Source organism: Leuciscus leuciscus (genome assembly GCF_965113295.1).
Source record: "Leuciscus leuciscus genome assembly, chromosome: 6".
NCBI classification, from domain to species: domain Eukaryota; kingdom Metazoa; phylum Chordata; class Actinopteri; order Cypriniformes; family Leuciscidae; genus Leuciscus; species Leuciscus leuciscus.
Window position 1 is genome coordinate 4359235 of NC_138730.1, and position 23223 is coordinate 4382457.

Consider the following 23223-nt stretch of genomic DNA (forward strand, 5'->3'; position numbering starts at 1 on the left):
ATGATTCTACCATATATTCATCAGCGTTTATGTCAAGAGAGCTTGAAGAGACTCTAAATGAAGAGTTAGTGCGTATTAGGAGATGGGTTAATATAAATAAATTGGTACTTAATATAGAAAAAACAAAATGTAGTGTATTATGTTCTAAGAGGGTAGGGAGAGTAGAGCCAAGACTGCAATTAAAACTGGATGACAGAAATAGAACAGGTTACAGAAGTTAAGTTACTTGGTGTATTGATTGATAGCTGTATGTCCTGGACAAATCAGATTGATGAAATGTTGAAGAAAATGGGGAGAGCGATGGCTGCAATTAGATATTGTAAAATATATTTACCAAGACATTTGATTAAACAATTAATGGAAGCTTTGGTTCTCTCTCAGTTAGATTATTGTACAGTCATATGGTCCAATACATCAGAATATAATCTCAATCGATTACAGGTGGCACAAAACAAAGCTGCCCGTATAGTGCTTAATTGTTCAAATAGAACTAGAGTTTGTAATATGTTGAATATGTTAAACTGGTTACCAGTTAAAAGTAGGTTATATTATTCTCTTCTTGGTTTTGCAAGAAATGTTATAACAACAAGGACTCCTGTTATTTTATTTAATAATTTTAAGTTTTCTCAGGATGGACACGAATATGTCACACGTCAGTCATCAGTAGGAAGATTTCTCCTGCCTGGTTATGGAACAGGAGCTGGACAGAGAACATTACACTATAGGGCCATGGTAGCATGGAATTCTTTACCTAGTTTTTTGGTCAATGAAGCTAGTAAGATGGTCTTTAAAATTAAATTGAAATTGTATTTATTTACACAAGTTCTTATATGACTTTTTATTTCTGTTTTTTGTTAAAAAGGTGTTATATAAGTAAAAGTTTTTGACCCTATAAGTATACATGGGTTCTTTTGTTCATGAGTTTGATTTAAATTTTAACCAACTTAAATTAAGGAATATTTTCAGTTCATCTTCTACTGAATGTCTTTGTTTATGGTTGTATGTTGTATGAATGCATGCTTATTTTGTAAAATTGATATGTAATAGTGATTTTGACCACAGGAAGAACAGCACTCTTATGTATATATATGAGATAGCTGATTGTTGGATCAATAAACAATTCAATTCAAGTTGCTATTTTCCCGGCGGGATAAATGCCTCTTGCGCCCGACGCAAATCTAAAAGGGGTTGGTCTGAAGTAGCTTCATTATTCATAGGTGTGGTTTGGGCGTAACGTGAAATAAACCAATCAGAGCGTCATCTCACATTCCCTTTAAGAGCAGGCGCGCTTGTTCTAAAGCGGATTCCTATTATAACGGCGGATTTGCCAGACGCGCGCCAGCAGTGGTTCACAGCCGAGGAGACCGACGTTCTCGTCAGGGACATTGGGGATGGAGAAACCCACCCAAATTAACTTCGGTTAAACAGGCGTATGATAATTTGGGTAAATGTGTAAGTTAGATGTATGCTTCATTGCTTTTATAATAAATTGTCCATCTATCTATCTATCTATCTATCTATCTATCTATCTATCTATCTATCTATCTATCTATCTATCTATCTATCTATCTATCTATCTATCTATCGTAATAATATGATTTGCAAAAATGAAAACTGCTGCTTCTGTGTAGATGAGAGAATCAAAGTGTGCGTTGTGCACACGCTACATTGATTATGGCCAAGTATGCGCCCTTAAAATAGCATATGAATAACATGCGCAATGCGCCACTGACTTTAAACTATTTTTTCCTGGTTAGTGGCGCAATTGTTTTCTAAACCTGCAAAATAGCATGAAGGAACGTTTGCGCCGGAACACGCCTCCTCTTTGCGCTGAACCGCCCCCGGGAGCGCAAGTATATTTCTTAGTTAACCGACGTGCTTCTGTGGAGGGAAAAGTCCGCTTTGCGCGGGTGCAAAATAGGAATGATACATGCGTCGTGTACAAAGTCAATTGCGCTGGGTGCAAGATAGGGCCCATAATGTCTATTTGACCTTTAGCTCGTTACACAACTAAACTGTGTTGACGTTTATCATCATCATGACAGAACCAGCAGCATCTGATCTGATCTTGATCGTTTTGATGCAGCTAATTGTATAGCTAAAATAATATATTAGTTATGAATATTTAGCCTCCATATAACTAATTTAGTTAATTATTTGATAGCGTCTCACCTCAGTGTCTTCAGCTGACAGTCTGGATCCTGTAGTAAATCATTGAGCTTCTTCACTCCTGATTGTCCAGGATCATTTCCTGTGAGATCCAGCTTTATCAGGTGTGAAGGGTTTGATCTCAGAGCTGAAGCCAGAGCTTTATAACCTTCTTCTGTCACACTGCAGTTAGAGAGTCTAGAACAGGAATGAAAGCATTCAACTGATTAATCAGTAAAACCCCGAACAATATAAATCCTTAAACTTGAATTTTATTTTGTTCTTTGTACAAATGCATTGATATTTAGATGCAAAAACTGACAACTGAATATGGAGGCAAACAAAAGGCACAGGAATCTTTAATATGTTAGAAATCAACATCACTTTCCAGATTACAATTATCTAAAACTGTGTAAGTCCGTTTATCGGTCCAAATTGGGGTTTTCGTCAGAACGGGTGAAGGTCTCTGAGTGTTACTGTCTTTACGCATGGCAAAGTAATTTAATTCCATTCAGGCTTTTATCTGACTCCATTTTCAGTTAGATTGCCAATTGGTTATTGGTCAATTATATAACAGTTTAACAATACATTTGATTGTTCTATATAACTCTTTAGTTATATTTTACCTGTTCATATTAGGAAGCTATGTCACTCAGAGGTCCTCACGCCTTGTTTAACGTGGGTCTCACGATCACAATCTCGCCAGCTTCGGTCACTAAACAGAGGTAATTGCTATATACCTGAGATCGGTCGCATTCACGCTTACACAATCAAAGATACTTTGGTATAGCCCCCGTGATTGCATACACTTGAAATTAAAGTAACGTTTACTTCAGTAGAGGTATGGCCACTACTACAGAGATAAGTCAGCCAACTTTACCAGAGCCAACCTCTTTTCAAATGTAAACATGAGTTCACAGTAGGAATTTGCATTAATCACCGTCCCAGACTTACTGGGGACAGAAGTTGAGGGAATGATGTGTAAATTGGGAGGTGATCAACTCAAGTGTGATCGTGTCTCGAATGGGGATGGTAATACAGCAAGAGAGATCAAATGTTAATTTCCTTTGTTTTCTCAGAGAGTTGCCCTCTCTTCCAGTTCTTCTAGTTTATCCAGTCTTACAACTGTACAGGTCTGAAAGTCTGTGATCTGAGTGATCCACAACAAGTACCCTGAAAATGGTCGGAAAATTGGAAAATTAAAGTTTGGGAATGGCCTAATTAAAGTCCAGACTTCAACTCCATTGAAATGCTGTGAAAGTACGTGAAACACAGCTCATGTTGGTGTCACAGGTGATCTACAAATGTCACTGAGCTGAAGCAGCTTTGTAAGGAGGAGTGGGACAAATGGACCAAAATACCTTCACAGTGGTGTAAAACACTTATAAACTAGAGGAAGTGTTTAGTCGAGACTAGCTGCAAAGCTGAAAGCAGAATCAAAGATACACAGCTCCCTCAAAAGCACTAAAATACATTAATCCTGTCACATAAAATATGAAGAGAAGTGATTTCTACCAGAACTCACCCTCCATTCTGTGGCAGATTTACCAGATCAAACAGAATCATCTGAATTCTCAACACTAGGTATGCAAGTAATGATTACATCACTAAAGTATAAATTACTATAAACAAAAACAGCACAATTTAAGTGTTAATTTATAAGAAGTAGACAATACTTATATAGTATATCCACTAAATATTATAATCCCTTGAAAATTAGCCCATGATTTACTCACCCTCAAGTCATCCTAGGTGTATATGGCATTCTACTTTCAGACGAATACAATCGCAATTATATAAAAAAAATGTCCTGGCTCTTCCAAGCTTTATAATAGCAGTGAATGGCTGTATATTTTTTAAGTCCATCAAAGTATGAAAAACTTGATGAAAAAACACAACAACAATAAAATAGCACAATGACAGGATTGATATGGTATACCCACGTTGTAACAAATAAATAAAAGATCTTTGAATTTTTCACAAAAGTTCTCTCGCGCTTTTGCCTCCGGCATCATCCTGTCAGTCATTGCACCTCACTCTAGTCATGTGACTCCTGTAACGACAATGACTATGACATGCGGTCACATGCTGTTCAAATTAGTAAATCCTGATCTCCAAACAGACAACGAGTTGTTCATGGCGTCTCCAAGTCTGCTTGAACGTTTGCTCCAAGTCTGCTTCAAAATTGCATCTTTGTGGCTCCCCCAAGGGACATTTGAGTCACATAAGGAAACCCTGTTTTCTTAGAATCCCCTCTAAAACCCCCATTTCAGCATGGACTCCCCGTGACTTTTACAGTCTCATGACACACACACACATACACACACACACACACAAACATCCGTTGTGTGTAACTTAACATTCTTTTAAATGCGTGTAACTCAGACTTGTATCTGAATTTCCTGTATGTATGTGTGATTAATGTTGTTTTGATCATATAGTTATGATCTTCGAGTGTTTGGATCTGAAATGTATTTTTGAAGAATGTTCTCCCAGTAGAATCGCATCCCGTAACCCGAGCTCATTGGCAGGTCATAAAATTTGACCACAGAGCTATCCAGCCCTATGCATGAGATAACAGGGTCGCAACATTCCAACACACACACATACAAACACACTCTGGACTGTGAAACAGAAACCCCCTACAGAAAAGGACTTTTACCCATAAAGTCACTCTTAAAGGTACTAAATATATATATTTGTGTGTTGAGAGGTGTGTGTAAACCATAGGAAAGCATATGTCCTATTTGTAACATTAATAGAACCACTATTGCCTATACAAATGCATAATAATGTATCTTTGCATGGCTACAATGCCTAGATTCTATTCTTGATATCTCTGTAATCCTCTCCAGCTAACGGAGTTGAATTCCGATAGCAGAATTCAGTGATGCGCATTGTTTTATAAGTTCATATGTCTGGAGAAAATCCTCTCCAGTTAAAGTCAATCATGACTCATTCGAGTGGGCGTGTCTAACCGGACAAAGGAATCTTCCCGCTCGAAAAAAATCTCGACAGCTGATTCGTCCTACACGAAGGAGGGGACGGCACCTGGGACACTGATAAAAGTCCAAAACCTTCTCTCTTCTCTCTCTCTCATCCCACACTCAACTCATCCAACTTCTCTGGACCCTCTTCCTCGGCGCAGCGCTTCTCCAAAGGAACATCTGGAGGAGGCCCTGGCCTTCTCCATCGAGCGAGCACATGTTCGAGTCGTAGCTGCGTCCTTTGCAACAAAGACTGTAAACCTCTCCCATCCCGGGAGATGAACCTTATTTTCCGGTAACATTAAATTCAAGTGAGCCTTTACATTGTTTTTCGAAACGACCCAGAAGAAGAAGCTAGACGCAGACCAGCCGGACACGCGCATGCGCGCGTCCCCTTTTCAGCATCACACTGAAAGAGTACCACATCTCGCAAGTATCTTTCTCTCTAACAGCTGATTCCTGGTGTTTAGCTTGTAGGTCTGCGAATTAAGTTACCCTCTATCTCTTAACTCTTTATTTCTTTCTTTCGTTCTTTCTTTCATGTCATTCATTCCGATCACGTCATGTTTGTTTAAATGTTTGTCTGTTTTATTGTTTGCATTTTACGTACGTTTATATTTGTAGCTTATAATCTCTAGCGTGTGCCATTTTATTAATAAACCCATTTATACTTTTAACTGTCTCTGTGTTTGAAAACCCACTTTTTATAAAGTCAATGAAACAAAAGATCTATAAAGCTACAGGCTCTATATTATAAAACTACTTTGAGTAGTTTTAATTTATAAACCCAAAGAAGTTTTGTCTTCGAGGCCAGAAGATAAAGAGATACCCCCTTCTTAACTGTAATGATCAGACAGTACAGAACAAGGTAATCTCGATAATTGATAAAATAAATGTACATGCGACTTATGAATTATGACCATGAGTCATAAATATTAATATTGCCAAAATTCCCTATATTCTTGAGCTAATTCACATTTACCCAGAGGCATTTACGTTACATTTTTTGGTGGAGACATTTCGAGCAGTTTCAAACTTCATTTTTTGTGGGCAAATTCAGTTTCAGTTGAATGTGTATTATTGGTATTAATAATTGTAGGCTATACGCGCGTTTTGAATTGTGAGGTAAGTCGCTAAAGCGAACTCACCCAGCTGATCGCGGGCACAAAGCCAGCCCAGCTCTGCTAAAACTGCAGTTCATGACATTACATCTGTCTCTGTAAAGACGAAGCAAAACTCTTTGCAGTTGATACATGTAACATGATTTAAACCGACTAAACAAAGACGAAGGAATCTTTTTAGTGCGAGGACGTAAATCTGAACTGAGCCGAAAGTCAGTTTCAGTCGTAATAGGCCTTATTAATACGTTAACGATAAACTCCTGGTCAGAAATTGGTCTCGCGATCCAATTTTGAAAACCTATGCATTATCATAAAGTGCTATTTTGATTAATGTTTATGGGAGGTGGAACAGAGGCAATAATTCCTGTTCACAGCTGTAGTAATTAAAGATGTTTAATGCCTGTTTGCTCACAGCTCTATAAATTAAAACAGAAGAAATAATACCTGTTTTTATTTGAACCGTTTAATGTGTAAGTAAACAGAAGTTCTAATCCCTGTTTCTATTGTAAACCATATGTAATGTGTAATTGGAGACCAGTTTTATGAATTAAGAAAACAGATGATAATCCCTGTTCTTCTTCTTTAAACCGTCTCATGTGTATAATGTATAATGTGTAATTCCTGTTAGCCACATGTTGTGAAACTCGCGTCAGTTTTCCGCATGCAACAGAAGCGCAAAACACCACGTGATTCCACAGAAAAAAAAAAATCTGCTGAATTACGCCACTGACCGACACTAGAGGGCAGCCTCTAAGTGTGGGGCAGTTCTCAAAGTACGCGCCCCCACCGACGTCATCCCGCGGGAGCGCCGCCTCCCACTGACGTCAACCTGCACGAGCGCAATTACGCCATCTGGTGGGCGTTTTCAGATAATACTTGCTTTAATTTTTTTTTCCTTCTCTCTCTACATTTAATTTTCTCTCCTTTTCCCCGAGTCTAGCTCCCAAATACTTACCTGCATTCAAAGCTTAGCTTATGCTGATGTTATTTGGAGTAAGACAATTCTCTTTTCTGTTTTGATTGTCACACCTTAAGTGAAGTTCGAAAAAAAATTTTTTGAATTAAAGCTTAGATTTGAGTCACTCAGTTCATTGATAGTCCACCTAGAAAGAAGCACGCCACCGTGTGGCCACCTTGGGTCGACGTATCAATATCTGTTTCACCCCCAGTCTGCATTGAAGTGTCTCAACATTGCTACCCTTCGCGTTTGATTATTTTATAATCAATACTAATAACTTAAGTGTTATTGTAAGGATTATAGGAAGTCATTCTGATTTTTCAGTTTAATTATTGTATAATTAGTACTGATACTCCACTGTTATCATTCAAATTTTCTCTTCTTCTTTATTAGTATTGGGACCTCTCCTTGCATGCTTATTTGAATTTTAATTTAAACTAGTTTGAATTTTAATTTAAATTGTGTTCACTAACAACCAGGTGGACCACGGAGAAGGAATACGCCCCTTTCCCTTGTGGCACAAACCCACTGCAGGGCCTATCCCTCTGCCTGCGTCCCAAGCCTGTGTTGTTTATTTGAATTTTATTTCATTGATAATTTTTTTTTTCTCTCTCTTTCCCCAGCCTTTTCAAAGGGGGGGTAGGTTATTCCGATAATTAACCATCGGTTATGATAATTACTTTGCATTGTATCATTATTTTAGTAAAGCCTTTGCCTCTGACCCCTGCATACATATTTACTCAATTTGATGAAAACAGAAAGCCTTAATTCACTTTAAGTCTAACCTCTTAATCCCTTATTGTGTATCTATTGGCAGGACTCAGTCAGTGCACTGTGGTAATCCAAAAGTCATCCCTGGTGGTTTCCGGTGGGCGGGGATCATCTGTCCGGCGTTACTGACACTGCGCTCTGTCTGGTGTTGGGACCATCGGAGAGTCTGACCGCGCCCGCTGGTTTCCACCTGGATGACCTCTATTCACCCCAGGTAAACTAAAATTTGATAGAACCCATCCACTTATTAGGAACCACAGAATACTAGCTATTCCTTCGGGTGTATTTTAAGTGCCTGGACTCACCTTTCTCTCTCTAAGACACACCTTCTTTCGAGGTCCTGTCCCGATAACCCACGCATCTCCTGGCCCGATCAGGAACTCTCGCAGTGGTAATAAGGCTTAGGCCTCTTTATTTTATTTTATTTTATCTTATTTGATTTATTTTCCTTAAATAACGCTCCCCGTGTTATTGTTTGTGACATTTCATTGCAGACCAATTCACTTCCTTGTGTTGTGTTTCCCTCTGATCTTCCCTACCTTCAACCTTGTCTCTTTCTCCACTCTGTTGTGATTTGTTTCTTTCATTTCACTTAGACACAGAACCTAAGAGAGACCCCAGGAAAAGCTGAATAATAGAGTGACGATCAAAGCGGGCGTCGCTAAAACGACCCCCAGGCTACCGCCTGTCCAAATTTCTATTGTGGGTTTCATCCATACCCACGAAATTGGCTCAGCTAACTGTCGGCATCAGTTAGCCCCGAAATTCTCATAAACGGCATAGCCCGTATGAGTATAGCTCATTAACCCTAAAACAAACTTGCATTGTGTCTCTTTTTGTGTGTGCTGTGCTTCTCTCACCACAGTAAGCAGAGATGTCGAGCTAACCCAGTCCCACAGTACCTGGACCAGTTTGAGACCTACGATCCAACCCAGAAGTACGACCACGAGCAGCTGGCCAAAATCTTCGGAAAACTCGCACTCAACCTCGTCACCAAGGCCCGGGCCAGCGAAAGGCTCAGCCTCGACATGGAACAGAAGGCAGCCGCACTACAGCTCCAGGCCACAGAAGCCCGGAAGGACCGAGCCCACACACAGAGTCGGCTAGACCAGCTAATCTTCCTGACCGAGGAGGAGGACGAGACGGACACAACGCTACAACAGGAAGTTGAAAGACTTCAAAAAGCCCTGGACGATCTTCATCGGCACACAGATCAAAGACAGCAGTCGGAGGAAAACACCCGGAAGGAACTCAACGAAAGGCTCCAACGGGCTGAAGCTCTCCTTGAGAGAGCAGAGACTAAAATCCATCAGCTCATTCAGCAGAGACACGATCTCGAAGACGAACTAGACATGGTTCGCAGAGAACTGAGACATGCTTACAGTTTCAACCGCGACCGGGAAGGGGAAGAACATCTCACACCATTTCCCCCTTCCAGCGAGTCTGCGCCTTTCAGCCACACACCCAGAGCTGAAAAGGGGGGCAAAAGCCCACTGCACAACACCACGCCTGTCAGCCAAACACCAAGAGCTGTAAAGGGTCAGAATCCTCTCCAGACGGATTGGGCCCCCAGCAACAGCTCTCGTCCAACAAACCTCGACAAGATGGCCAGAAACATTCCTACGTTTGCCGGAGACCACAGTGTTCACGCATACCTTCAAGACATTGACTTTCACCTGCAAACTGTCGCCAACGTGACAGGTTGGGACAAATTGTACCTGCTACGAATATCCGCAAATAGAGATGTGCGTAAGTTTCTGGACCGCCAACCAGACCCTGTCAAAGCAGACTACAAGCAACTGCGACAAGCCTTGATCCGTGAATTCTCTGACCCAGAATCAGACCAAGGGTTTATAACGGCCCTCGACGTGAAACAGGCCCGACTTGAACACCCACACTCCTATTATGACCGACTCCGACAAACGTTCTTCGGAGCAACCAACACACCAGATATGGAAGAAGATATAACCTTTAGAACTTTGTTTCTGCGGAACCTGCATAGCACCGTGAGTAAACATCTCGGTGTGCTCGTCTGCCCACGAACCATGTCTACTCGAGAACTCAGAGACTTAGCCCACAAGGCTTACACCAAGCAAAGGGCCATGGATGAAAAGACGGTAAAGACACACACAATTCACTCCGTCTCTGAGCACCGCTCAGAACCAGACAGCAGGTGGCGGCACGACTGTGACGGTGCCCGTCCAAAGCGGCGGACCGACCGCTCAGAAAGATTCTGGAACCAGCATCACCCGCCGTCCAGAACTCCTAGCCCAGACCGTCGAACCTGTAACCACTCTCTCCAGAACACTGGTGAGGCAGAGTCTTCTTACATCACAGATGAAGACAGTGCAGCCACGTCTGACACAGACACAGAAAACGAACACTGACACCTACTGCTTCAAGGTCCTGACTGACCTGCAGTTGAGTAACCAGACCAATGTCTGCGCCACATACATACCACCATCACGATTGCAGTGATCACACAGCACGAACGAACTTTACCAACTACACTGCACGCCTCAGAGCCGCTAACGCTACCTCCGCTGTGTACAAAGAAAGTCATGCGGGCCTCTGATGAACAGACTTTTCCTATGCCACCACTTACCCCTCCACCACCCTCGCAGGCCATCTGAGCTCACTGACGACCAGTGCCTCAGACAGCTGTCTGCCACCACGCACATGTTGCGTTCACAAGACTTCAATACGCATTGTGCACCTGTTGCCATCACAGCGCCACAGCTTGTAAAGCCACAAAGCACAAGGGGGGGCCAGGCGTAACAATGACGCCACATGTGCCAAAAAGCCATGCATGGGACATCAAAGCATGTGGCATACCAACCTCAGCGAACCAAAAAGGACGACCCTCGCTGAAATTTGTCCTCCCTTTCTCTCTCTCTCTCCCTTTTGCCTCTAACAGGATGCTGTGGTGGTTCGCGAGAAAGCAGCCACGATCGGACATCACCTCACCAGGTCCGGCATCCGGCATCGCATGGAGAGAGCAGCCCCGATCCTGACTACCAAGGCAGGATTCTCACTCATAAAGTGTACGTTCGACTCAATCCCAGCAACGTCGAAAGAGCATACTACCTCAAACAGCAAACATAGTCACAGTAAGACAGCCTGTGGCCGACATTCAGACTGAACTCTCACAGCTAACAGAGCAACTCACAACACTGAGTACAGACATTGCTCCCATCACAGCCCTCCAAGCATGAGCAACCGCCCAGCCTGAATACCTCACCTGTGTCCAAATCTGGACCGCAGCTGACACTGTGCTGTGTCTCTCCACGGTCACCGACCACGCCCCGACACTCGTCTTGGCTTTCATCCTGTACAGGACTCAACGAGATGTGAACATCTACAGCCAAGCTCACGAAAGCCGTGTCCAAGGTCTCAGAGGGAATCCCCGGAAAGGGGGTGCCAAGTCAGAGACCACGCCGAACCTCATCGAGCTGAATCCTCAGCTTCTAAGGACCACCTGCTATCCTACCATCATGATCCACCTGCTACACGACCATCAGGATTCACCTGTCATCCATTGTGCTAATTTGTTGTTCGATGAAGTCCATCCCCGGTCTTCATCTAACAAAAAGGGGGAATATGTAACGACAATGACTATGACATGCGGTCACATGCTGTTCAAATTAGTAAATCCTGATCTCCAAACAGACAACGAGTTGTTCATGGCGTCTCCAAGTCTGCTTGAACGTTTGCTCCAAGTCTGCTTCAAAATTGCATCTTTGTGGCTCCCCCGAGGGACATTTGAGTCACATAAGGAAACCCTGTTTTCTTAGAATCCCCTCTAAAACCCCCATTTCAGCATGGACTCCCTGTGACTTTTACAGTCTCATGACACACACACACATACACACACACACACACAAACATCCGTTGTGTGTAACTTAACATTCTTTTAAATGCGTGTAACTCAGACTTGTATCTGAATTTCCTGTATGTATGTGTGATTAATGTTGTTTTGATCATATAGTTATGATCTTCGAGTGTTTGGATCTGAAATGTATTTTTGAAGAATGTTCTCCCAGTAGAATCGCATCCCGTAACCCGAGCTCATTGGCAGGTCATAAAATTTGACCACAGAGCTATCCAGCCCTATGCATGAGATAACAGGGTCGCAACATTCCAACACACACACATACAAACACACTCTGGACTGTGAAACAGAAACCCCCTACAGAAAAGGACTTTTACCCATAAAGTCACTCTTAAAGGTACTAAATATATATATTTGTGTGTTGAGAGGTGTGTGTAAACCATAGGAAAGCATATGTCCTATTTGTAACATTAATAGAACCACTATTGCCTATACAAATGCATAATAATGTATCTTTGCATGGCTACAATGCCTAGATTCTATTCTTGATATCTCTGTAATCCTCTCCAGCTAACGGAGTTGAATTCCGATAGCAGAATTCAGTGATGCGCATTGTTTTATAAGTTCATATGTCTGGAGAAAATCCTCTCCAGTTAAAGTCAATCATGACTCATTCGAGTGGGCGTGTCTAACCGGACAAAGGAATCTTCCCGCTCGAAAAATATCTCGACAGCTGATTCGTCCTACACGAAGGAGGGGACGGCACCTGGGACACTGATAAAAGTCCAAAACCTTCTCTCTTCTCTCTCTCTCATCCCACACTCAACTCATCCAACTTCTCTGGACCCTCTTCCTCGGCGCAGCGCTTCTCCAAAGGAACATCTGGAGGTGGCCCTGGCCTTCTCCATCGAGCGAGCACATGTTCGAGTCGTAGCTGCGTCCTTTGCAACAAAGACTGTAAACCTCTCCCATCCCGGGAGATGAACCTTATTTTCCGGTAACATTAAATTCAAGTGAGCCTTTACATCGTTTTTCGAAACGACCCAGAAGAAGAAGCTAGACGCAGACCAGCCGGACACGCGCATGCGCGCGTCCCCTTTTCAGCATCACACTGAAAGAGTACCACATCTCGCAAGTATCTTTCTCTCTAACAGCTGATTCCTGGTGTTTAGCTTGTAGGTCTGCGAATTAAGTTACCCTCTATCTCTTAACTCTTTATTTCTTTCTTTCGTTCTTTCTTTCATGTCATTCATTCCGATCACGTCATGTTTGTTTAAATGTTTGTCTGTTTTATTGTTTGCATTTTACGTACGTTTATATTTGTAGCTTATAATCTCTAGCGTGTGCCATTTTATTAATAAACCCATTTATACTTTTAACTGTCTCTGTGTTTGAAAACCCACTTTTTATAAAGTCAATGAAACAAAAGATCTATAAAGCTACAGGCTCTATATTATAAAACTACTTTGAGTAGTTTTAATTTATAAACCCAAAGAAGTTTTGTCTTCGTGGCCAGAAGATAAAATTTTCTTGGAGTTTGAAAAGAGATACCCCCTTCTTAACTGTAATGATCAGACAGTACAGAACAAGGTAATCTCGATAATTGATAAAATAAATGTACATGCGACTTATGAATTATGACCATGAGTCATAAATATTAATATTGCCAAAATTCCCTATATTCTTGAGCTAATTCACATTTACCCAGAGGCATTTACGTTACACTCCTGTGGCTCAACTTACCTCAGTATCTCCAATTTACACTTTATATTCTTCAGTCCAGTGCAAATCAGCTTCACTCCTGAATCATGCAGATTATTATTGTTCATGTTCAGCTCTTTCAGATTGGTATCTGATCCAAGAACTGCAGCCAGAGCTGAACAGCTTTTGTCTGTTAAGTTACAATCATTTAACCTACAATAAGTCACAGAATTAGAAAAACACAGAATTAGATGGAACACATACAATACATTTTCTATATACAAATATTAAATACATTTTCCATTTATTTTTTACATAAACAGCACATGGGTTTTTGCCACTGTTGCCTCTGTCTTGCTTAGTTGGGGACACTTAATATTCAACAACATTATTGTCTTGACTGCACCGACACCATTATATGAGACAGTTAACACTTTTATGGCAAGTTAACCCTCTGAGGTCGGCTATCGCGCCGGCGCGATAGGCTCGTTTTTTTCCTTATCAGTGCAAAAAAATAAAAATAAAATAATTTTTTAGCTTATATGCTTGTGTTATACATTAATCGATCCTGTTAAGTGTGTATTTTTTTTGTGTATACTCATAATAAAAACAAAGTGTTGTGCTTTTCGCCAAATAAAGAAAAATATGAATGAATGATCCGCTTTTAGCAAACTATACTGAGATGACTAAAAATCGACTGAAATATGTTGAAATAAAATGTATTTGTATAAGCAACGTATTAAACTGCAAATTAACATTTATATTTCTTATATAAACGAAAGACCTATGTTACAGACATATGAAAGATAACATTTCGTTGACTAGTTTTGGATAGATTATACATTTTTGCTGTAAAATATTTGCCACCTCAAATAAGCTTTTGTTTGCCAATTTTTGCTCATATGTTAAATATAGTATGTTTTGTCAAAAATAAAGTAATCAAATAATATGTTATTATGTGTTTGTTCCAATGTAATTAAGTAATGAATCCTTAACTTTGAAATATGTATGATAAAATGTATACTTTAGTTTTACAAAGAAAGATTGCACTTGAATTGTTGTTGTAATTGTAACCTTTTTAATAAAAAAAATATATTTACAAGGTAGATGTAAACTTTTCTTTAAATAATTTTTATTGTGTTTTATTAGTGACAAATTTGGGGAGAGGATACATATTCCAAAACTGAAAATACAGTATGAGAATTAACTGCACAATTACTAGACATGGAAAAATAAAATGAGATGCTTCCAACTGTGAACCAATTTGGTAGAATATATATATATATATATATATATATATATATATATATATATATATATATATATATATATATATATATATATATGTGGCTCAGTGACACACCTGAATGAATGGCTCATTAAGTATGCGGGCCCCATTGTCTCCTCAGGTGTGAACCACTAAATATGCATGATCGTTGACGCCCACTCGCATATGGCCTTTCCAAACATAAAGTGTCTTGCAAAATTTAAATCAATGTATTGTTTTATGTGAATAATTAGGTAGGATGATTTTCACATCATTTTGAAGAAAAAACTCTAGGCGACAAAATGCATTATTCAGAAGTCTTATTGATACATATTTAGTATGTGTTTTGTGGCCTTATTTCAGAAACTTTAGTTTTTAGTTTTTTCAATAACCATGCATAAACATTATTCTCTCAAAAATACAAACATGAACATACACGTTGCTCACATATTATGATAGCCCTGTTTGTGCTAAATAGAGTGTAATTATACCTTTGCCATTAATATGTTTATAAGCAACTGAAAAAAGCACAAATGTCAGGGCATGTCAGAACATCTCAAGGACCCCAAAAACACCTCAGACCCCAGAGGGTTCTGGGTTCATCTTAAATGTAGGGTTCATGCCTTTCATTATAATTCTAAAAATGCCTCCATTCACATGTACATGTCTTTTTGACATAAAATCTTTAATGATTTAAGTAAAACCTAAGAAACTAAGATTTTTTTGTTTTGTTTTTAATATTTCAAGATTAAGGTCAACCGATGGCTGATGCCGATATCTTAGAGAGCAGGGTGGCCAACGGGTGATATATCATTAATTTAAAGATAGTAAAAAAGCATCCATAACAATTGCTGAAATGAAATTTATAGTTATTTTACTTAATTACTGAATTAGAAAAATATATTTACAAAAATATATATGAAAAAAGAGATTTTGAACGTTAATTTAATAAAAAATTACAACTTTTTTTTGTAGAAAAAACATCTTAAAATGTGTACATCAAATATGATACAACAGGCTTTTGATAAATGTTTATTTGTAAATCTCTCGATCTACATATTACATTACATTATTATTACATTAAACTACAGAATTACTCATAGAAATAAGCATTTAAAATATCTAATTACTGGGAGAAACAGAGGGACAACTAATATATCATGTGGTGATATATATGTACTTTAAGTAGGTTGTATTATAAAAATCTCAATGTTTTTATACTATAACCTTTCAGAATTTCATCTTACTTTTTGACAATATTAATAACATCTGTACCAAATATGTCAGAAGTCATACAAGTCTGGTGTATCATATGATACAAAACAAACATGCAAACATTTTTACATGTTTTTTTATATTTTGTCTAGTTTTGATAAACTGTCTCCACACACACACACACACACACACACACACACACACACACACACACACACACACACACACACACACACACACACACACACACACACACACACACACACACACACACACACACACACACACACAAGCTTTACAGGTATAGGTTCATGTTTATGATGGGGAATCACTATAGAGTAATGTAGATAAATGCATTTTTCAGATGAGAGCTAAACATGACAAAATATATTAAAAGACTTACAGAGCTCTTCTGGAGGTTTTGATGACTGCCGATAATCTAATGAGACACTCGTCAGATTTCTTGAATTTCTGAAGCTCAAACTTCTCCAGCTCTTCCTCTGATGTCAACAACACAAAGGCTAAAGCAGACCACTGGGCAGGTGAAAGGTCACCAGATGAGAGACTTCCTTTGCTAAGGTGGGTCTGAATCTCTTTCACCAGAGTTTGGTCGTTCAGTTCATTCAGACAGTAGAACAGATTGATGGATCTCTCTACAGGAAGATTATCTTCTAATTTCTGCTTGATGTACTGAACTATTTCCTTGTTGCTCTGGCCATTGTCGTCTTGCTGTGTCAACAGACCTCGCAAGAGTCGTCGATTGGACTGGAGTGACAGACCGAGGAGGAAGCGAAGGAAAAGGTCCAGGTGTCCATTGTCACTCTCGAGCGCCTTGTCCACTGCAGTCTTGAGTAAATCAATCATGGTTTCATTTCTGTTTTCCGGTTCTGTAGACTCATGATCAAACACACTTGTCTTGTTGATGTCTAGAAACAGATGTGCATAAAGGGCTGCAATAAACTCTTGAATGCTCAAGTGAACAAAGCAGTACATGGTACCAAGAACGATCCCTGTGTCCTCCTTAAAGATCTGGGTACACATGCCTGAGTACACTGATGCCTTATAGACGTCAATACCACATGCTTCCAGGTCTGTGTCATAGAAGATCAGGTTGTTTCTTTCCAGCTGATGAAATGCCAGTTTCCCCAGTGAAAGGATGGCGTCTTTATCCCAGGAAACATCTGGTGTGTATTCTCCATCATACTTTCTGCGGCTCTGCTGGATCTGAAAGCGGAGAAAGTGTGTGTACATTTGTGTCAGAGTCTTGGGAGTGTCTTCAGTGTTTGATTCCTGTAGTGTTTTAGAGATCTCATCAGCCTGAGTGTTTTTCACATCATTATTTATTTTCTCCTCCAGAATGTTCTGGAGAACAGTGGCTGAAATCCAGCAGAAGACTGGGATGTGGCACATGATAAAGAGACTCTTTGATTGTTTAACATGATCTATGATTGTGTTGGCTTGAATATCATCCGTGAATCTTTTTTTGAAGTACTCTTGCTTTTGTGCGTCACTGAATCCTCGTATCTCTGTCAGCCGGTCGATACAGTCAGGAGGAATCTTACTGGCAGCTGCTGGTCTGGTGGTGATCCAGATGAGAGCAGAAGGAAGCAGATTTCCCTTCATGAGGTTCGTTAGGAGAACATCCAGAGAGGCTGGTGACGATACATCACGCCACGTCTCATTACAATCAAACTTCAGAGGAAGGCGACATTCGTCCAGTCCATCAAGGATGAACAGAACTTTAAATTGATTCCTTCTTGTAAGGTTCAGTCCTTTTGTCTCTGGGAAAAATTGAGTTATAAGGTCCATCAAACTTAGTTTTTCTTTCTCCTTTAAGTTCATCTCTCTGAATGGAAGAGGAAATATGAAGTTGATATCTTGATTTTCTTTTCCTTCAGCCCAGTCCAGAACAAACTTTTGCACAGAGACTGATTTCCCGATGCCAGCGACTCCTTTTGTCAGTACAGTTCGGATCTCCTCGTCTTGTTCAGGTGCTTCAAACAAATTTTTGCAATCAACCTGTATCTCTTGTGCTTCATGACGCCGGGAAGCAACTTCAATCTGTCTCACCTCATGTTCAGTATTGACCTGTTCACTGCCACCCTGAGTGATATAGAGATCTGTGTAGATGTTATTCAGAAGTGTGGAGTCACCTTGCTTCGCAATTCCTTCAAACACACATTGATACTTCTTCTTTAGGCCATATTTCAGCTGATGAATGAAGAAGAGCTCATCTAAACACAGGAACAGACAATAGATAGTTTTAATCTTAATTTTCTCTCCTACATTTATGAGACAATCTGACAGATGATCATGAGTCTCTTACCTTCTAGAGCATCAGCAGCTTCATCTTGCTTCATCTCTCTCAGGTAATGTAGTGTGAGATCAAGAGCTGCTGATTTGATACTGGATCTGTTCTCATTAAAGTCCTTCACAAAGTGTTGTGTGTTCTCTTTTTGTAATATTTTCTTTAACTTCTCCAGCTCATTCTTCAGAAATGTGATTATTTTGCTCTCAAGATCCTACAAACAAAAGTAAGAGAAAAGACAATTTAAGCCAAATTGTACATCTACATTTGGTCAACACTATTTATTCAATAATTCCAGTTAAAAGACTAACATGCTAACCATGTTGAGCTAAAATGTGTTTAAAAGGAAAAAATAAGTGATCAAGAAAATTTTTATTACATTTCTTTGTTCAATAACATATTTGTTTGTTAGAAACATTAAACATTTTAAAAAATGTGTTTTCCTACTTGGAAGATCCCTAGAAGATTGTCTTTGAAATTCTCGTGGTTCCTGTGAGTCTGAACGTCTGAGTCTAATGTCTCATATTGAAGCCTGTAATCAAATTAGTAAAATAAAATACTAACTGATATTTTACAGAAAGAGAAATAAGCATTAGCTGTGAATACTCTGACAAATATTTGATCTAAACATGTTTCATGATTGGTATTCACTGATACAACTTTTAAACACAGTCAACGTGTGACAAAAAATTTGTAACACAAAATACCTTTTATTAGATGATGGTGTTTTCTCACTGAAGTTTGGTCCTCTTCCACCTTTAGACCGATCACTCTTCAGAGACACAGAGCTGGACACATGTGAGCCTGATCTTACACTGATGACACAAAGAACAGAGAGAAAACACTTTAGTAAAGGAGATACTTTAGTCTCATTTGAAAAGGTTTAATGTTGCAAATAGTAATCAAATGCAGTATAGCTGTGTGTTTGTTCATTTATGACCATGGTTGGATGGATGGACATGTTTAGTTGCATGATCTATTTTCCATAGTGAATGTATGCCTCCTTGTGGCTGCCTGTGTAATTGTGTTACTGGAATGAGTTTCATAAATCCCCTTACACAGTCAAGTTCAATCACATACACCACTGTGGACAAATAATACAACCCTATAATGTAATGCAAACACACAAAATACCTTTTATTAGATGATGGTATTTTCTCACTGAAGTTTGGTCTTCTTCCATCTTGTGACTGATCACTCTTCAGAGACACAGAGCTGGACACATGTGAGCCTGATCTTACACTGATGACACAAAGAACAAAGAGAGAGAGAAAACACTTTAGTAAAGGAGGATCAACTGTGTGTGAAACACATCTGTGTCTTTATCTGATCCTCCACAGAAATACACACACTCACATAATCACCAGTTTTATAGTTAACCATCATTTTATTTACTGGCTCACATTAGTTTAACAATTTCTTTAATATACATGAGTGAGATTAAATAATTTAAGAGAACATGTCAAGTTTTTGTTTATTGACAGAATAGAGAGCAGAAATGTTTGTGCAACACAGTTTTGTTAGCAAACTTGAATTAAATGAAGTGTATAGTTGTTCTCTAATGCCTGTCAATAATTTTATGATCTAAAAACTAAAGTCATTTATTTGGATTAATTCAGTGTCTAGAAGGTTATTAACAAATTATTAACTGTGATATTTTCTATAGAGCAAACAGGGCTTTATAGACAATGTCAGTGTTAATTTAAGAAGTTCAAAAATTGTGCAAAGCATTTACAAATATAAAACAATGCTTAAAGTTTTGTTATTGACAGGGAAACACAAAGTCCAGTGGAGTTTAAACTGATGAAAACAGACGCAGTCTTACCTGTGTTTCTCTGAGAGACTCATCTGAGAGAGAGAGTCCTTTCCTCTTTCCTCTGACATACTGCAGCTAAACTGACACTGAAAACTGATCAGCACTGCTTTCTGAAAACACTCAATCCTTCAGCATCACCTGGAAATGACACCATTTTACACAGATGAAGAACATCTTATTTAAGACAATAATGAAGAATGCTGAGTTATCATCAACAACAGCAACAGCAAAAACAATGTATAAAATAAAGCGAGTTACAGACAAATATATTGCCATGTAAAATAACCGAATGGCCTTAATCATTTCTGATTGTTTAATGAGTTTAACTGACTCTAAATATGAATTCATTGGGGTACTGAACCCAATTTGTTTTTATTCTCTATTACAGTATAATATCATTTTACAATCATATTTACCCAATCTTTATTAATTGTTGAATCGTTTGTCATTTAATTACTACTTCAAGTTCACAATGGTGGTTGATTTCATTACTTTCAAATGATCCTAAAACAACTGATTAAGTAAAAATAACCTGAATTATAATAGACATACTGTAGAACTACTAATCATAATTGCTGAACTGAAATATTCAGTTTAATAATATCAGATTGTTGTTCATTGACGTCAGGCTTAATCTCTGTCTACTGTAAATGTCTGCTTCAAAAATACTTTCGATTTCACATCACAAAATCAACAGCCTAAAACGAGGAAATGGGAGAAAACTTTCAAAAACATATTTGTTTTCAATTTTTCAATAACCCTCAATTAAACGTTTTGTGTTTTAACTTCAAAAGATTGTAATTTCTGTCAGATTCTTCATCTGTTCGGAGTAGCAGAAGAACAGCCTTCTGTAACTTCACATTTAAATCACGCTTAATATACAATATGACGTTCCTAATAATTACAAATGACTTTAATGGAGAATGTATTAAACTTACTTGCAGTCTTGTCCACTAAGAAGAGAATGTATCAGTATTTTAAACTCAGTAACGCTTGTTGTCAGTCCACGTGCGTCGTTCTCAGAATCTCTTGCTGGTCTCGATGGATTGTGGATTAAACACATAAATGGCCGCGAGTGTTATTAGATTTGGTACGCATTGTGCTAAACTGATATCTGTGGAAATGTTTTCTGGATCATAGATTAAATCAAACCCAGTGAGAAACAGGTTTAGGTATCAGAGGTTGGTATTTCTGTTGATGTGTTACTTTCGTTTTCTTCTTATTCCTGTGTGTTTTACACTCGCTCCGGACGCGCGCACTTCTGAAGATAACGGAGTTATAATAGAATGAACCAGTAACAGCTAAAAACTCAAATTCTCACACTAAAGACAAGGAACGAGATGTTAGAAGCATATAAGCATAAGATATAACAAACACACTTACTTCTCTTGAACGCACACAAGATAAAGGAAACTCTATAGCGAGCGGACCGCGTGTAGAATATCGTCCTTCTTCTGGGCGGACCAAACTGTCAATCACATCGACATCAAAGCAGAAGATGTTATGGAAAATACTGGGCCTTTTCAGCACAGTCCAAGTTGTGGAGACACTGATTATTGTATTTTTGCACCGCATTGATTATTGATTATTTATATTTTTATGTTTTTGTTTTTATCCGTTCAGTTGTTGGTCTGTGTTTTTTCGACCTCGAGTCTGAACTCGAGTGTGATCTAATTTGGCAAGAATACCGTGAATTATTAGCCTGGATGCCAGCCGAATTTAGCCCCGCCCACAACATTTTTAGGTCGGGAATTTCGGTCTGGACTCGATCCATTGAGGAGCTATTATGCCCGAACAAAAATTGTTCGGACCAATCAAATTGTCAGGGCGGGCTTTATAAGATGATGGACAGATGAGCAACGTAACGTAATCATCCACGTCACCAACGAGCGCTTGGGTTGAATTCGTTTACAACAAAGATGACTCTCGCTGTAGAATTGTTATTTCACGAGTTCACACTTACAAATAAGTCAGATCAGAATAAATGCATATTTGGCGTGCTTTCCGAGGAGAGGCTCCGGGCGTGAGAGTGAGTGGAGGGATGCTGAAAACTGTCAAGGAATGTTAGGTGAGTTGACATAGTGAATAAATATATATGCTTCCTCTCATGCTGATAGGGTAGACCGTAGAAGGCAATTGTTTGATGACAACCCAGCAAACACAGAACGTTCCCCTAACGTTCCCGTTTGGTTCCCATTTGGTTATTTTTTTGGGAACCAAACAAGAACGTTCTGGGAACGTTCCCTGTAGGTTATTTTTAGGATCTATGTTTATAACATTAAGGGAACGTTCCCTGTAGGTTATTTTTAGGTTTAAATTTATAACCTAAAGAGAATGTTCTGGGAACATTCCCTGTAGGTTATTTTTAGGATCTATTTTTATAACTTTAAGGGAACGTTCCCTGTAGGTTATTTTTAGGTTTAATTTTATAACCTAAAGAGAACGTTCTGGGAACGTTCCCTGTAGGTTATTTTTAGGTTCTATCTGCATAACTTTAAGAGAACGTTCCCAGAACGTTCCCTGCAGGTTATTTTTAAGTTCTATTTTTATAACTTTTTATAACCTCCAAATCCGAGACCATGGTCCTCAGTCGGAAAAGGGTGGTTTGCCCACGCAGGTTGGTTCAGTTCCTGCCTCAAGTGGAGGAGTTTAAGTATCTTGGGGTCTTGTTCGCGAGTGAGGGAAGGATGGAACGGGAGATTGACAGACGGATCGGTGCAGCTTCTGCAGTAATGCGGTCGATGTACCGGTCTGTCGTGGTGACGTCCAACCAAGTTTTATAACTTTAATGGAACGTTCCCAGAACGTTCCCTGTAGGTTATTTTTAGGTTTAATTTAATTTTAATTTTAATTTAATTTAATTTCTTAAACCAATTGAATGGTTTGCAATGTTTTGTGCTTTAACACCATTTATCAAATGCTTAATTAAATGACCATTATCAGGCAGTAGATAATGCCTAAGTAATCAATAACTTTGCTCATTGGTAGGCAGTCTTTTTTAGTTAATTATTTTTAGGTTTTATTTGTATAACCTAAAGAGAACGTTCTGGGAACGTTCTCTGCAGGTTATTATTTTAATATCACTTAACAGGCAGATTA

The 23223-nt window shown here is 39.1% G+C and overlaps 2 protein-coding genes across 3 annotated transcripts in view; both read right to left on the minus strand.

The window, feature by feature from the left end:
- LOC309501907 (uncharacterized protein) overlaps nucleotides 1–23223 on the minus strand; it is a 427051-nt gene that overhangs the window by 143271 nt on the left and 260557 nt on the right. The gene's annotated exons all lie outside the window — the stretch shown is intronic.
- Nucleotides 3085–21688, minus strand: LOC309501928 (NLR family CARD domain-containing protein 3-like). 2 transcript variants are annotated; one of them, XM_082174220.1, is made up of 9 exons: nucleotides 21063–21688; nucleotides 20134–20262; nucleotides 19443–19550; nucleotides 19016–19123; nucleotides 18756–18840; nucleotides 18327–18522; nucleotides 16404–18234; nucleotides 13561–13731; nucleotides 3085–3321 (listed from the first exon to the last, which is right to left on the minus strand). In XM_082174220.1, the coding sequence occupies exons 2-9, from the start codon at nucleotides 20190–20192 to the stop codon at nucleotides 3258–3260; spliced, it is 2622 nt and encodes an 873-aa protein (XP_082030346.1). In that variant the 5' UTR covers nucleotides 20193–20262; nucleotides 21063–21688; the 3' UTR covers nucleotides 3085–3257. The 2 variants fall into 2 exon arrangements, 1 of the variants encoding a protein (XP_082030346.1); XR_014207055.1 differs by lacking the exons at nucleotides 3085–3321; nucleotides 13561–13731 and adding an exon at nucleotides 15721–16054 and having other exon boundaries at nucleotides 16261–18234; nucleotides 21063–21683.